This window comes from Musca autumnalis, unplaced genomic scaffold, assembly GCF_047663935.1.
Source record: "Musca autumnalis isolate F117 unplaced genomic scaffold, ASM4766393v1 scaffold_1, whole genome shotgun sequence".
Taxonomy (NCBI): domain Eukaryota; kingdom Metazoa; phylum Arthropoda; class Insecta; order Diptera; family Muscidae; genus Musca; species Musca autumnalis.
Genome location: NW_027411644.1, coordinates 195,219,838 through 195,235,633, shown reverse-complemented (window position 1 = coordinate 195,235,633; position 15,796 = coordinate 195,219,838). Strand labels below are relative to the sequence as shown.

Genomic DNA, 15,796 nt, shown 5'->3' with positions numbered 1-15,796 from the left:
ATATGCCGCATTTTTCTCTTCGGTAGCAGCACGGCACTCCTGATCATACCATGGATTCCTTGGTGGAGGTCTCTGGTATCCAAGTATGGATTTTGCGGCTGTTTGCATGGAGTGGGCAATGCTTTGCCATTGTCCTGATATGTTATCGGGACGAGGAGTGCTTTGATTAAGCAGTTGGGCCAGTTGAGTGGAATATGCTGTGGCTATCTGTTGTGATTGCAGCTTACCGATGTCCACCTTCCGTGTTGTGTCTGTTCGCACTTTGTTTTCTACGTTTAATCTGGTACGTACCTTTGCTGCAACAAGGTAGTGTTCGGAGTCGATGTTTGCATCTCGGAACGATCGTACATCCAACACGCTTGATGTATGTCTTCCATCTATCACAACGTGATCAATTTGATTTCTTGTTCTTTGATCTTAAATCTGGTACTGCTAACTACCATGTTTCGTGCAGCTGCCAAGTCTATCAGCCTCATACCATTGTCAGATGTTTCACTGTGGAGACTGAATTTCCCGACTGTTGGGCCAAAGATATCATCCTTTCCAATTTTTGCATTAAAATCGCCTAGTATAATTTTAATGTCATAGACAGGACAACGGTCATAAGTTTCTTCTAAGCGCTCGTAAAATATATCTTTGGCCTGTTCGTCCTTGTCTTCAGTGGGAGCATGAGCGCAAATAAAGCTGATGTTGAAGAATTTTGCTTTTAATCGAATTGCAGCGAGTCTTTCATTCACTGCAGAGAAGCTGGAGACCAGTTGTTTTAACCTCCGACCAACTACAAATCCGCAACCAAACTCATGCTTTGTGTCCTGGCAGCTATAATACAGTGCGTTGTTGTGACACCTTTCCCGTTCAATCGTATTTCCTGTATGGTAGTAATCTCGGCCTTGTACTTTTCAAGTACATCTGCCGATGCGTAAACTGCACCTTCTCTATAAAGAGTGCGAACATTCCAGGTGCAGATTCGCAGATCATGGTCCTTAAAACGTTTGCGGGGTTCATCAACTTTAGAGGGTTTGTTTTTCTTTTCTTTAGGGTTTTTTATTTATTCTATATGGGACTTCTATAGCCCTGAGGTCTGGCTATAGAAGGCCTCGAGAGAAGGTCTTCTGTCTATAAAAGACATCAAGAGGATTTCTTATATATGTAGAAGATCCAAGATGATGTCTTCTATTTATAGAAGACCTCAAGATTACGTCTTCAGTTAATAGAATACCTCAAATTGACGAGTCTTCTTCCAACAGAAAAACTCCTCTTGAATCTTCCATAGAATACCTATTCCTATAACCTTCTATAGACAGAATACCTCCTCTTGAGGTCGTCTACAGACAGAAGACTTCCTTTTGGGGTTTTAGATTGTCAGAAATCATTTTCTTGAGTTCTTCTGCAGAAAGCGGACCTCCTCGCGAAATATTTTTTAGACAGAAGACTTCCTCTTGAGGTCTTATATTGACAGCATATCTTTTCTGGAGAACTTCTATAGTCAAAAGATTTCATCATAAGATCTGCTATATACGGAAGGCCACCTCATAAGGTCTTCTATAGACAGACAAACTCATCTATAAATAGACCTCGTGTTGAGATCTTCTCTAGGTAGATGACCACATCTTGCGCTCTTTTATAGACAGAAGAACTCCTCTTAGATTCTTCTATAAATATAAGACATCCTCTTGAGGTGTTATATTGACAAAATACTTTCGTTTGAGGTCTTCTATAGACAGAAGACCACCTCTTAAGGTCTTCTATAGCCATAAGACTTCCACTTAAGGTATTCTATAGACAGAAGATCAACGCTTGGGTCTTCTATAGAGAGAAGACTTCCTCCTGAGGTCTTCTACGTACAGAAGACCTCGTTCTGAGGTCTTATATAGACAACAGACCTCCTCTTGGGTGTTTTATAGAGAAGACCTCGTATTAAGGTATTCTACAGACAGAAGACCTGCGCTTGACATCTTCAATAGACAGAATAACCCTTCTTGAGGTATTATATTGACAGAATACCTCCGTCTGAAGTCTCCTTTAGACGGAAGACCCAGTCTTAAGGTTTTCTATAGACAGAAGACCCCCATATGAGATTTTCTATAGAGAAAAAACATCATCTGATATCTACTCTAGACAGAAGACATCATCTATTAATAGAAGATGACTTCGATAAACAGAAGACCACCTCTTGAGCTGTTCTATAGACAAAAGTCATCGGCTTGAGGTCTTCTATAGACAGAAGGCTTTCGCTGACGTCTTCAATAGGAAGAGGACCTCCTCGGGATCTTCTGTAGACCTTTACCTTTTCTTGCGGTATTCTATAGACAGAAGATCTACGCTTGAAGTCTTCTACAGAGAGAAGACCTCCTCCCGAGGTCCTCTTTTTAAGGTCTTCTATAAACAGAAGACCTCTTAAGGTAATCTACAGACAGAAGACCTCTTCTTGAGGTCGTCTATAGACAGAAGACATCCTTTGAGGTCTTCTATAGACAGGAGACCCCCTCTTGAGACCATCTATATACAGAAGACCTTTTTGTTGGAATATGTCTTGAATTTAACTGAAAGTTCTTGGTAACTTTTCCAGGTTGAGAATTGAACCCACGTTCCTAATAGAGCGTGTCAAATTTGTTGTAGGATTTATCGGAATGTTCCATTTTACTAAATTAAAGCAAAAAATGTCGAAAAATCAGTTTTTACTTGAAGAAATTTGTCTGGTAGCCTGTGGTAGAAGAGAAAGGCAAATCAATTCAAAAAATCGAGTTTCGAGAAAAATGCGTTATAAGTTGGCACACAAAAAACAAAATAACTACGTGGACCATATTTTGCAAACACCTAGCCAGATATCAGTGTTGAATTTCTGTGCAAGATCAAGCATGATTTGAAGTGTTTTATTGCTTCTTACACTGCAAAAACTTTTGTGTTGAATTATGCGAAACTCGTAGTAAATCAGCTGTAACTCGTCGAGGTTTAGAGATATCAGCATGAAAATTTGACACAAGATAAAGTAGAAGTCGTAGAAAAAATAGAAATTGCTAACTCAGAAAACGCTTTTTTGAGTTATGCCACTCTTTGAGTAAATGAGCGATATGCATTTCATTCGTGGGCAAGTCTATGCTCCCTCAATTGACAGACTGAAATAACAGGTTGGCACGACAACTATCGAAAGGAATGACTTTCCATTAGATCCGGTTCCAAAATGAACTATGTATGTATGTCGTCCCCGGTACTCTTTGTGCTTTAATCCAGTTTTTATGGGCAAATGTGCATATTTATTCGAAACGTCCACTTCCTATTTTGAGCTGACGTGTCCAATATCAGACATTTGATTTGCTGAGAAGGTGTGCGGATCTATTTATTTATGATTACACTGTACAACAAAATTGAACTTTTTTTAAAATTACAAGAAACCCCGCATAGATTATGAAAGAGGACCGAAAAAAAGAAGACACGTGTATCGGCATTTTGAAAGTTTACGTCGAGAAGTAACCTAAATAGGTGTGGCAAGTTCCGCCCATTTCTACAGGTTTTGAAATATTCGACATCAGATTCCTTGGAATCCTTGCATTTTAGGTATTAAGTGTCTTTGGCAATATTATTGACAACAACGCGAGGTATCTTTTTATGAAAAAATGCACCCTCATGCGAGTCACTAAAGGGGTCTTTTTGGTCCATTTTTTCAAAAACATTTAAAAACTCCTTTAAAATGAGATCGTATCAGATCAAAATATTCTACAAAATTATTTGTCATAAAATTTTACTATAGGTCCCCGAATACACCAAAACTCTAAATCGTACCTAAACGCCAGGAATCCGCCAAAAGTAAAATCCCATTTTAGGGTTAATGTTGTACTTTATCTGAGTTTATTAAGTTTTGTCCCACAAAACTTCATTCTAGACAGAAGACGTCAAGGACAAAAATATTCTCCATCAAATTTCAATATAAGTCGCCGAATAAACGAAACATGTATTTACAATATATATCAAGAAAATACATACACCAAGTTTGCCAACAAAACACCCAAACATTTTTTGAATAAATTAGTTTTGTTCTTTTTTTCGAGTTGATGCATGAAAGTAACATGAAATTTAGTTTTAGACGAAAGTTTTTAAAAGAAGAAATATTCTACACAAAATTTTACTATAAGTCCCAGAAAAAACTATATATCTATGTAAAACACTTTGTTAAGAAAATGACGTTACAAAATTAGATATTATAGGTAGAAATTATTTGTTAAACTTTTAGACTCTTAATTAAAATTTATTCCATACTGAGTCAAAATCTCCTAAAATACTTCACTTTTTGCCGATTGTGTCAAAAGAAGAAATATTCCAAATCAAATTTGATTAGAAGTCTCTGAACAAATGAAATTTGTAGCTATAATATTTAACATCTCCCGAAGCTTTTGCTTTTTATATATGACTAGCAAATAAAATATATATGAACTCTGTTCTGTTGTATTAAAACCTATTTTAAATACCAACATTTAATCGATTTAATTCCAAAAAAACATATCTGCCGTATCGCACCCCTACACAGCTACCATATTTTTTATTTCGGATTTCCAAAACTACGACCTCATATCACAGACATACACCAACCGCGAATCATATTGCAAATTTCAGACTTGACTTCTGGTTTTACTCCTTCACTTACACAGCATTCCCTCCCAATACGAATTTCCAAACACTAAACTTTCTCTCACCCCTTCACAACAACAATAACGCACATTCACAATTCAAGGTTCTAGCTTCAGCGGTTTCGCCAAGAACCCGAATAGGTTCGTAAAATTTTCGAAATATATCCCCATATAACGGTACCCATTATTACAAGTCTTCTTTTGTTATTTATTGGATTTTTCGAACAGATTTATAAGGTCCCGGTTAACTTAACATTAAAAGTGATTAAAAAATATGAAGGAGGACCTTCTTAGCATTGAATTTTAGTGTGGAAATTATATCTTCAAGTCCTCCAAATTGGTTTATTTTGCAATTTTAAATCCTTCCAATAGTAAAAGACAACATGTAATAATGGCCCTTAGTGTTTTTTAAAAATAGAACAAATCTATACTGTCCAATTTTCTTTACATTTGGACCTTGAATACTCAGAGGATATAAAAGCTTTATTTAAAAATGTCTACTTCAATCCACTTTTATTAGAAGAGGTATTTTGAAGACTTAGAGCATTTTGAAGATTTTATGCACATTTTCCAACCGAACTCCGAACTTTATCTCCAAGTTCAGAGTGATCATCATAACAAATATTTTTCCATTTCGTATTTTTTGTCCAAATTATATAATCCAAGCTTTGTTCCTACACCCAACACCAAATATAGTACCATTTAGTACTTTTCGTTCACCTATAGTAGGTATTTCTCACTTTAACCGTTTACGCAATACCAAAATGGTTTTGGTACCAACATTTTACCAAACTTTTCGTACACATAATTAAAGGTTTCAAATCTTACTTCCTTCTACTCAACATATATCCCGACCGCAATTCACTTTTCCAGCTTTATATGTTCCGCTGAAAGCAATTATATTACTATTTAGTACTTTTTGTATAAATAAGTGCGAATTTTCAAAACTTCATCCCTACCTCCACTCTAAACAACAATTGCTAATATAATACCGAATTTCAAATTTAAAAATTCCACCCCTTTACAAAATCACAAATTGTACAAAATTCTGTACCATATAGCAAATACCAAAAGGTACCAAATTTTGTACCATTTGCCACTTATCGTACACGGCTTTCCAAAAACAACTTGCATAACTCACTTCTTTCGTTCACCTAAATCCAAATTATAGCCAATGTACTCTCATTTAGCACTTTTTCATAAGTACGAATTTCCAAAGTAACCGCAATCCTACACTCCAACAGTAATCTGTTCACGCAAATACAAATTGTATCGAATTTAGTACTGCTTCGTGCACATTAGTATGATTTTCTAAAGTTACCTCCATATCCCAATTCTAATTCTAACAGTAATCTTAATTCCAAGTTTCACTCACTACCATTTAGGACTTTTCGACCTTTGGTACACCTTTCTTACTCTTTATCAGTGACCCTTATTCCAAATTTCAGCACTATTCGTTAATTCAAATCCAAATTGTACTATATTTAGTACTTTTCGTACACTTTTAGTTCGAATTTCCAAAAACCTGTCTTTGTTACTCTCCATCAGTCACCCTTATTCAAAATTCCAAGATTCCTGTCCTATCCGTTCACCCAAATCCAAATTGTACTAAAGTTAGTACCATTTAGTATTTTTCGTACCCTTACAGTTCGAATTTCCAAAAACCTTTGATTGTTACTTTTCATCAGTGACCTTCATTCCAAATTTCAGTATTCCAGCTCTATCCGTTCACCCAAATCCAAATTGTACTAAATTTAGTACCATTTAGTACTTTTCGTACCCTTATAGTTCGAATTTCCAAAAACCTTTCAACGTTATTCTTCATCATCGACTCTCATTTTAAATTTCAGGATTCCATCTCTATCCGTTTACCGAAATCCAAATTGTACTAAATTTAGTACTATTTAGTACTTTTCGTACCCTTATAGTTCGAATTTGCAAAAACCTTTCATCGTTACTCTTCATCAGCGACTCTCATTTCAAATTTCAGGATTCCACCTCTATCCATTCACCCAAATCCAAATTGTACTAAATTTAGTACTTTTCGTGCACATACAGTTCGTATCTCCAAAAACTTTTCTTTGTTGCTCTCCACCAGTGACCCTCATTCAAAAGTTCAGGATTCCAGCTCTATCCGTTCACGCGAATCCAAATTGTACTAAATTTAGTACCATTTAGTACTTTTGTTAATCTCCATCAGTGAACCCTCATTCCAAATTTCAGGATTCCAGCTCAATCCGTTCACTTAAATCCAAATTGTACTAAATTTAGTACCATTTAGTACTTTTGTTAATCTCCATCAGTGGCCCTCATTCAAAATTTCAGGATTCCAGCTCAATCCGTTCACCGAAATCCAAATTGTACTAAATTTAGTACCATTTAGTACTTTTCGTACCCTTATAGTTCGAATTTCCAAAAACCTTTCATCGCTTCTCTCCATCAGTGACCCTCATTCCAAATTTCGAGATTCTAGCTCTATCCGTTCACCTAAATCCAAATAGTACTAAATTGAGTACCATTTAGTACTTTTCGTACACTAATAGGTAGAATTTCCAAAAACCTTTCTTTGTTACTCTCCATTACTAACTCCATTTTAAATTTCAGGATTCCAGCTCTATCCGTTCATCCAAGTCCATTACTCTTCATCAGTGACCTTCATTCCAAATTTCAGGATTCCTGCTCTATCTGTTCACCCAAATCTCAATTGTACTAAATTTAGTACCCTTTTGTACTTCTCGTACCCTTACAGTTCGAATTTCCAAAAACCTTTCATTGTTACTCTTCATCAGTGACCCTCATTCCAAATGCCTGTATTCCAGGTCTATCCGTTCACCCAAATCCAAATTGTACTAAATTTGGTACCATTTACTACTATTCATACCCTTATAGTTCAAATTTACAAAAACCTTTCATTGTTACTCTTCATCAGTGACCCTCATTCCAAATGTCTGTATTCCAGCTCAATCCGTTCACACAAATCAAAATTGTACTAAATTTAGTACCATTTAGTACTTTTCGTACCCTTACAGTTCGAATTTCCAAAAACCTTTCATTGTTACTCTTCATCAGTGACCCTCATTCCAAATGCCTGTATTCCAGCTCTATCCGTTCACCCAAATCCGAATTGTACTAAATTTAGTACCATTTAGTACTTTTCGTGCACTTGTGGTTTGAATTTCTAAAAACCTTTCTTTGCTACTCTCCATCAGTGACCCTCATTACAAATTTCAGGATTCCAGCTCAATCCGTTCACCCAAATCCAAATTGTACTAAATTTAGTACCATTTAGTACTTTTCGTACCCTTGTAATTCGAATTTCCAAAAACGTTTCATTTTTACTCTTCGTCAGAGATCCTCATTCCAAATTTCAGGATTCCAGCTCTATCCGTTCACCCAAATCCGAATTGTACTAAATTTAGTACCATTTAGTACTTTTAGTGCACTTATGGTTCAAATTTACAAAACCTTTCATTGTTACTCTTCATCAGTGACCCTAATTTCAAATTTCAGGATTCTAGCTACATCCGTTCACCCAAATCCGAGTTGTACTAAATTTAGTACCAGTTAGTACTTTTCGTACCCTTATAGTTCGAATTTACAAAACCTTTCATTGTTACTCTTCATCAGTGACCCTCGTTCCAAATGTCATTATTCCAGCTCAATCCGTTCACCCAAATCAAAATTGTACTAAATTTAGTACCATTTAGTACTTTTCGTACCCTTGTAGTTCGAATTCCCAAAAACCCTTTGGTACATCTTTCTAGCTCTCCATCAGTTACCCTCATTCCAAATTTCTGGCTCTTACCGTTTGCCTAATACAAAGGGTACCATATTTAGTACCTTTAGTACTTTTCGTACACTTCTAGGTCGAATTTCCAAAAACCCAGCCTTATCTCACCCCTACACCCCAACAGCAACCTACACCCAAAATTTCAACTTTCTAGCTTCAGCGGTTTCGCCTGGGCGCTGTTGAATCATTCAGTCAATCAGTCAGTCAGTCACTCACCTCACTACTCTTTTATATATATAGATTTAGGACCATATTCTACCGTTTTAATTCACATTTTCGTTATCTGCTGTCACAAAATATATTTTATTGATGTTTTTTCATAATAAATTCTTTCAGAAGATTATATGTGCTCGATCCAAACTGTTTTTGAAATATCTATGGTGAATATATATAGGGAAAATGTTGACAACCCAGATCGGACTTTGTAAAATAACGTATTTTAGTACTATAAACTAAAATAAAGTCATCAGGATAAGTCGTAGGTTCCTGATATTGTATGTGAAAATTCGGGGATAGTCTACGGTTATTGTCCAGTGAATATATATCTGACATACGAGTCCTAACATCCATGATTTTGGCATGGTCTAAGTCGGGAGGTACCTAAAAAGGAACCTATACCCAAACGTGGACCTATGTCCACAATTTTTAGTGAAAAAGTTTAGTGACCATTAGAAATCCTAAGTACCAAATTACAACTAATTTAAAGGGAAAGGATTGCTTAAAGCCTCAAAATACCGAATATCAGGAGGTACCGTTATATGGGGGCTATACCAAAACCACTGTGCGCCGTGATTTCAATCTGTCAAATTTTTTGCTATTGTGAATAAATATATGATATGAAAACGTAAACAAACATTTTGACATCTTGAAGAATTGAATTTTCGGCCAAAATTAAGTTGTTGTTTTACTACTTACGTGACCTTGTAAATAGATCTTGGGTTAGATAAAATCTTGTATGTAAGATTCCATATAAAAAAACCTCACGCACAAGAATTGTACTTTCTGCGAGAAATAATGCATTTAGTGCAATGATTTGAAAACATTCAAATTGAAAATCTAACGAGTCTTTTATTCATGTTTTCCAAAATATTCTATCAAATGTGAAAAAATATTAGTTTCTTAAATTCCAATAATTTATAGACATTTCCTTATTTTGTTTACATTTATCTTTGACACTAACTTTACAAACAAAAACAAATTCCTATGTGGTTGTTGTTGAGTTGTATTTGTTGTAGTACTTAAGCGCCCAATCATGGTACAATTACTTAGGTAGATGCCTCAGCCCAGCTGATCGAATCTAAAACGTCAAAAAACGTGAAAAAACGAAACACAAAACCATATGATTCGGTAACTGTACAAACACAAGCGATAAAAAGAGACAACAAGAAACCATTTGGCGAAAATTTTGACAGTTTACATTACAAAAAAAGTGGCTTTGTTGTAGCAATTCGCCGATGTTTCTACCTATGTAATTGTACCATGCGCCCAATACACTATCAAATTTTGATGTCAACATTTGTAGTAGTATGTGTACATTTGTCAAAATATGAGAATATGTGTGTGTATTTTATGGATTGAGGAAAATCAAAATAGTTTTGATTTTCAAAATGAAACCCAATCAATCCGATGAATATGGTTTATTTTCAAAATTGTCAAAAAGAAATTTTGAAAAAAAACATTGTGTTTAGAAAGAAATAAAAAAATAGGTTAATTCGTTTTTAGAGGAAAATTTGAAGATTTCGGTTGCAGATTGAATGCTTTGCTACACACTTATCAAGCACACACGTACAGAAGGAGTTCATCGGATGGACAAGCCAATTTGATAGTGTATGGCCCGCTTTACTTTACCTGGGGCTGGATTCTTGTTCTATGAAAATTTGAAATGAAAATTATTTCCTTTATAACTTTTTTCATTTGACATTTATTTCCTTAACAAATGTTTTCATTTCACATTTTCATAGAAACAGAATTTGTTCTACCCTGAAGCACCACTAACAAATCGAACAAACAGTGTAATGTGAACTACCCTTAAATGATACTGTATTGGCATTACTTTTCATTTATGTGAAGTTGGCAGCACTATTTTGTTTAAGTTTACATAATCAGGCAACTCTTCATTTGTTTGTTTTTGTTTGGCGTCTTTTTGTGATTAGATTTAAACTCGTTTATTAAATAAATATGAGTAAATACGAATTTGCCAAACGTTTAAAACGTATGCTGAACAATGAGTGTGAAATCACAGAAATGGAAACACATGTAGCACGAAAATGTGCCAAACATTATGAACAGATGAGTGAGTTTGACCCCCAGTTTATGTATTTCGAAACGAAAATGTGTGCGCATGAAACACGCCCAAACCTTAGTTTTTGACATATTATTTCTTTTAGTTTTGCTTCAAAACAAAAAACAAATTTGAAAAGCACACTCAAATTTGGTAGTTTTTCTTGCGTATTCATTTTCTTATCGACATACATACAGGCCCTGAATGTTACCGGGGTTTATCATCTGTACATTCTCTCTTTTTTGTTTCACATTTCAAGCCCAATTAAAGACCATGTTAAACAAACAGGAACACGAATTAAGCCGGTACAGAGATGAAGTGTTAAAAATTAAAAAACAAACCGAAAAACTTGAAGAATTTGTGGCGAGTGAAGAGGAGCGTTTGCAGGCTATACACACAAACATTGAACGATTGCGTAAAGAATATGAAGAGACAGAACAACAGCGGTATGAGCAACGAAAGAAAGAGTTGTCGAGGCGGGAATTGTAAGTCAAGTTTTGTTAAACAATCGGAGCAAGTTGAGTTTAAGCATTAAGCTCGGAAAAAATTATAATTTTTTTTATAAAGCCGGCCTTCGGCCGGGGATTTAACACTTTCTGCTATGGACAGGAGCCAATCTAGGGCCAGGTCAGGCAATGTGCGCTTGCTGAGAGCAAGTGAGCGAAAACTTCAATGTAAAATGCATTGAAATGTATGCTCACTTGCTCTCAGCAAGCGCACATTGCCTGACCTGGATCTAGGGAACGGGAGCAACATTTTCTTTTAAATTAAAAATTTTCTCTAAGTAGCCGACATTTAACAAGGGAATTTTCGGAACTTCGGAGGCCCATATCTCGAGAAGTATGGGCTTCCGCAAAAAATGTTATTTACATTAGTGATCAGGGTAACGAGACCTACCTGTGGAAAAAATTTGGTATCGATCCGAGCTTAATGCTTAAACTCATCTTAAGCCAAACAATCTTATACAATTTAATGACAATGGACTTTTTTCAGCATTCATACCATTAAAAAGTCCACACAAATGTTTTTCAATGAGGATGCCCTACCCCATCGGTTTCAAGGTGTTAGCATACAAAGAACAGAAACATCCAGTGAGTGGAAACCTTTTTCAGTTGACGCTCAACAATGGTTACAATTTCTAGAAGAAGAATGGCAAAAACACCAGCGCAGACAAGAAGATAAAGAAAATAATGCCAATAATCGTATGGAATGGGATGGAAATAGTTAAGACTTTTATAGTATTTATTTAGAGTAAATTAAGTTAGATTATGTTGCAAGTTAAAGTAACGTCAAATCCGTTTACGACGGAAGTGTTCAGTTTTTGTAGATAAAAAGAAAGTCGTAGTATTTGTGTGTTTTTATTAATGTTGTTATTTCAGTTTTTATATTTTCTGTAAGAAAATGCGTATTGCAATATCATAAGTAGACATTCATTTCCAACGTAAAAGAGAATCATCAGAGAATCTTCGAATTTTGTTAGATATTTGTAACAATTTTTGTACAGTGTCGAAATAGTTATTGTAAATAAAAACATTTGCGCTTAGTTTTTGTATAACCACTGATACTGAAAGATTGCTATAGGGAGTGGGTGCATTTCAGAAAAAAATCTGTGTTGTTCGATTCAATTTATACTTTTTTCAATAACCTTTTTTGACTGATCGCGTATGAGTCGTGTCATGCTGTCATGTTATTTATGTTTAGTATTGTCAAGTCTTACCACGATAATATGCCAATATGGTGGAAAGACTTGAGACTGAACAATATTTGCCAATCGATCAACTTTATTACGAAAATTCGCGTTCTTTGAAGGTTGTGTTTCAGCTATGAAGTCCATTTCTGGCTTAATGGATATATAAACAAGGAAAGTAGCCGCATTTGGTTTAAGAGCAACCTAAAGAGATTCAAGAGGTGTCACTTCATATAGAAAAAAATGGCTTCATGTGGCTTGACCGCTGGTAGAAACATAAGCCCAATTTTCTTCAAAAATTACAGTTAGGCAACAAATGTAATGCAAAGAGCAAAATTGTAGAAAATGTCATATTTTTACGTGATAATCAGTAATAATTATTACAAATGTTTCAAACTTTGACAGTTGTATAAAGGAAAAGTTGCTGAAAAATTGTTTCAGCAACATTTAGTAAGTAAAAAGACACGCAAATTCATTGCCTTCAGCTGACAAAATTCGAGAAAGAGAATCGTCCTACAGGATGCTCTAAGGCTGGCAAAGTTGACTCCAAAATTTCCAATTCAAAATCGTTCGCTGAATTACATAAAATGGTGGTTTCAATTAATTTTTATTTAAAAGCTACATATATATATTTTAAAATTTAAACAATACTTTCAATATGCTTGTCCGTGTACTCGATAATTTGTACAAATTATTACAAATGTTTCTAAAAGTGACAGTTGTTTAAAGAAAAAGTTGCTAAAAAATGTGTTCCAGCAACATTTAGTAAGTACGAGGACAAACCTAATATAAAAAAATTAAATCACAAAATCTGCATCATGATTAGTTGTGTCTTTTTACTTACTAAATGTTGCTGAAACATTTTCAGCAAACTTTTACTTTATACAACTGTCAAAATCTGCAACATTAGTAATAATAGGTGTGTCTTTTTACTTACTAAATGTTGATAAAACAAATTTTCAGCCACTTTTTCTTATACAACTGTCAAAATTTGAAACATTTGTGATAAATATTACAAATTATCGAGTACGCAGACACACTTAATTATTACTAATTATCACGTAAAAAGACACAGCTAGTGTTTTAAGAAATGTTGAAAATGACCAAATATTAGTGATGACATACTTAGAATTACGTAGGCCAACTACACTTTGACCCCATTAAAATTAACTCTTGAACATTTTATGTTCTATCCTCTAATTGAACCCAAAAATCTCTTGGTGATGTTGACAAACCACTCAAATTGGTACTCAAATCGGGTAGTTTATCATTTGGACCCAACACAAAGTTGAAATTTTGACACATTGCCGCAGTCATCAGGAATAACATGTTACGGGCAAATGTTTCACCAGCGCATAGACGTTTTCCTAAAACATGAAAATATACAACTTATTAAAAATAATATGAAAATTATTAACTTTTTACTAACCTGCACCAAAGGGCAATGAAACATCTTTTTTGAGGCATAATTTTCCATTTTCATCTAAAAATCTTTCGGGACGGAAGTTTTGTGGATCACCCCAAACACGTTCATCATTGTGAAAGGCATACAAGCTGGTCAAGACAAGGGTATCCTGTAAGGAAAGGACAATAATGGAGTTAGTTAAATAATTCAGCATAGAACAAGTAAAGATGGTGATAAGTTGACAAATGTGTTCCAAAAACCTAAAATGCTAGTGTGCTGTTATATGGAAGCTGAACAAAGTCTCTGACCTATATCATCAGGAACTTTATGTAAGATTCTTTATTATGCAAGAATACAAACTTGTAGTTTCCTTCTCATCTTTCTATACGCCTCTGTATGTCGCTGTTATATTTTGTGTTGCTGTTTATAAAAATAGAATGCACTTTAAGGAACGTTACAGTTCAAACGTGTCATTCATAACTGTCAATCAGTATCATCAATCAAACTATACAATCGGGTCCGCCACCATAATTCAGAGGCTCTTTGTGATAATAAACGAAAACAACAAACAATAAGTTATTTAAGATTAACAACATTTGAATTTATTAACAGCGTTTTAGTTGCTCGTCTAGTAAAAATGTCAAAGTTCCGAAGGTTATAAAATGTGGAAACCACAGAAGCTGCAAAACAATTAATCTGTACTTCGTTTAATAGGTTTAGCACTACAGTCTTGCATTTTAGGAATTGCTTTAGATATATATCGTATTGGAACAGAGACTCTGATATCTTATAGGTCATTTAGATATGACATCATTAGCCGGATTTAGCGCATTATCAGTTTTTATTTGCTAAATTCGGCCAAAATCTACCAGATTTCCCATACAAAAATAAATCCTCGTATTGAGTGGATTTGTTTTAAATCCGGCATAAATCCTCTTATACAACTCGGTTTTCTGCAACATGTTGCTAGAAAATACAAAAACAGTCTGGCACAAGAAACAAGGCAGATGCATCGGTGAATTGCTACAATAAAAATAATTCAAAATGTCAAAATTTGTAAACAAGGCGGAGAAATTTAATTTGTTTTGATGCACAAAGTTGATTTTAATCAACCAAGACTAATATTTACGATGTCTAAACGATAAAATAATTCCTTATTTATTTTAGTTATCATTTATTAGCATAATGTGCTATCATTTTCAATATTAAACAGTAAATTAGTAATTTGGCGCATGTTTTTTGAGACGAATTCAATTTACAACAACTTCTTTTGACGTTTCAAATTCGATCATATGGGCGGATGCATCTACCTTGATAATTGTGCTATGAATAAAAATCAGCTGACTGCCATTTAAATCCTCCAAAAGGTATATCTAAATGCAATGAGATTTGTACCGGATTTATTAAATCCAGTCGAGGATTTATGGCTAGTCTAAATGACCTATTACGGGATATTTGTACGGGATATTTGGGTTGCGGGGAAAGGAGACAACAATTATGTCTCTTGGTCTGAATCGACCTCCAAAAAAAAAAGAACGATGGTATGTATAGATTTGCGCGAACTTCTATGAAAGTGGTAAAAGGGGAACTTCTGGAATATTAATAAAAGCTCATTTAGACTAGCCGTAAATCCTCAACTGGATTTAATAAATCCAGTACAAATCCCATTGCATTTAGATATACCTTTGGAGGATTTAAACGGCAGTCAGCTGATTTTCGTAGCACAATTACCAAGGTAGATGCATTAGCCCATCTGATCGAATTTGAAACGTCAGAAGAAATTGTTGTAAATTGAATTCTTCTCAAAAATTTTACAAATTTATTGTTTAATATGGAATATGTTAGCACATTATGCTACTAATGCTCACTAATGAGCAAATAAAGAATTATTTTATTGTATAGACATCGTTAATTTTAGTCTTGGTAGATTAAAATCAACTTTGTATATAAAAGCAAATTTATTTTTTCGGATTGTTTACAAATTTTGACATTTTAAACTATTTTTGCTGTA

At 34.6% G+C, this 15,796-nt stretch overlaps 2 protein-coding genes across 43 annotated transcripts in view; one reads left to right on the top strand and one right to left on the bottom strand.

Moving 5' to 3' along the window:
• The first annotated feature begins 716 nt into the window (after positions 1-716).
• Positions 717-12,579, top strand: Spc25. Its single transcript, XM_073959552.1, has 3 exons — positions 717-10,705; positions 10,953-11,178; positions 11,687-12,579. The coding sequence occupies exons 1-3, from the start codon at positions 10,591-10,593 to the stop codon at positions 11,919-11,921; spliced, it is 576 nt and encodes a 191-aa protein (XP_073815653.1). The 5' UTR covers positions 717-10,590; the 3' UTR covers positions 11,922-12,579.
• Positions 12,041-15,796, bottom strand: part of Cyp304a1 (Probable cytochrome P450 304a1) — a 162,199-nt gene continuing 158,443 nt past the window's right edge. For all 42 annotated transcript variants that reach the window (XM_073959502.1, XM_073959499.1, XM_073959506.1 and 39 more), the window contains 2 exons: positions 13,810-13,954; positions 12,041-13,747 (listed from right to left, as the gene is read on the bottom strand). In XM_073959502.1, the coding sequence (XP_073815603.1) occupies positions 13,563-13,747; positions 13,810-13,954 (330 nt within the window). In that variant the 3' untranslated portion in view covers positions 12,041-13,562. The remainder of the gene's footprint in view (positions 13,748-13,809; positions 13,955-15,796) is intronic.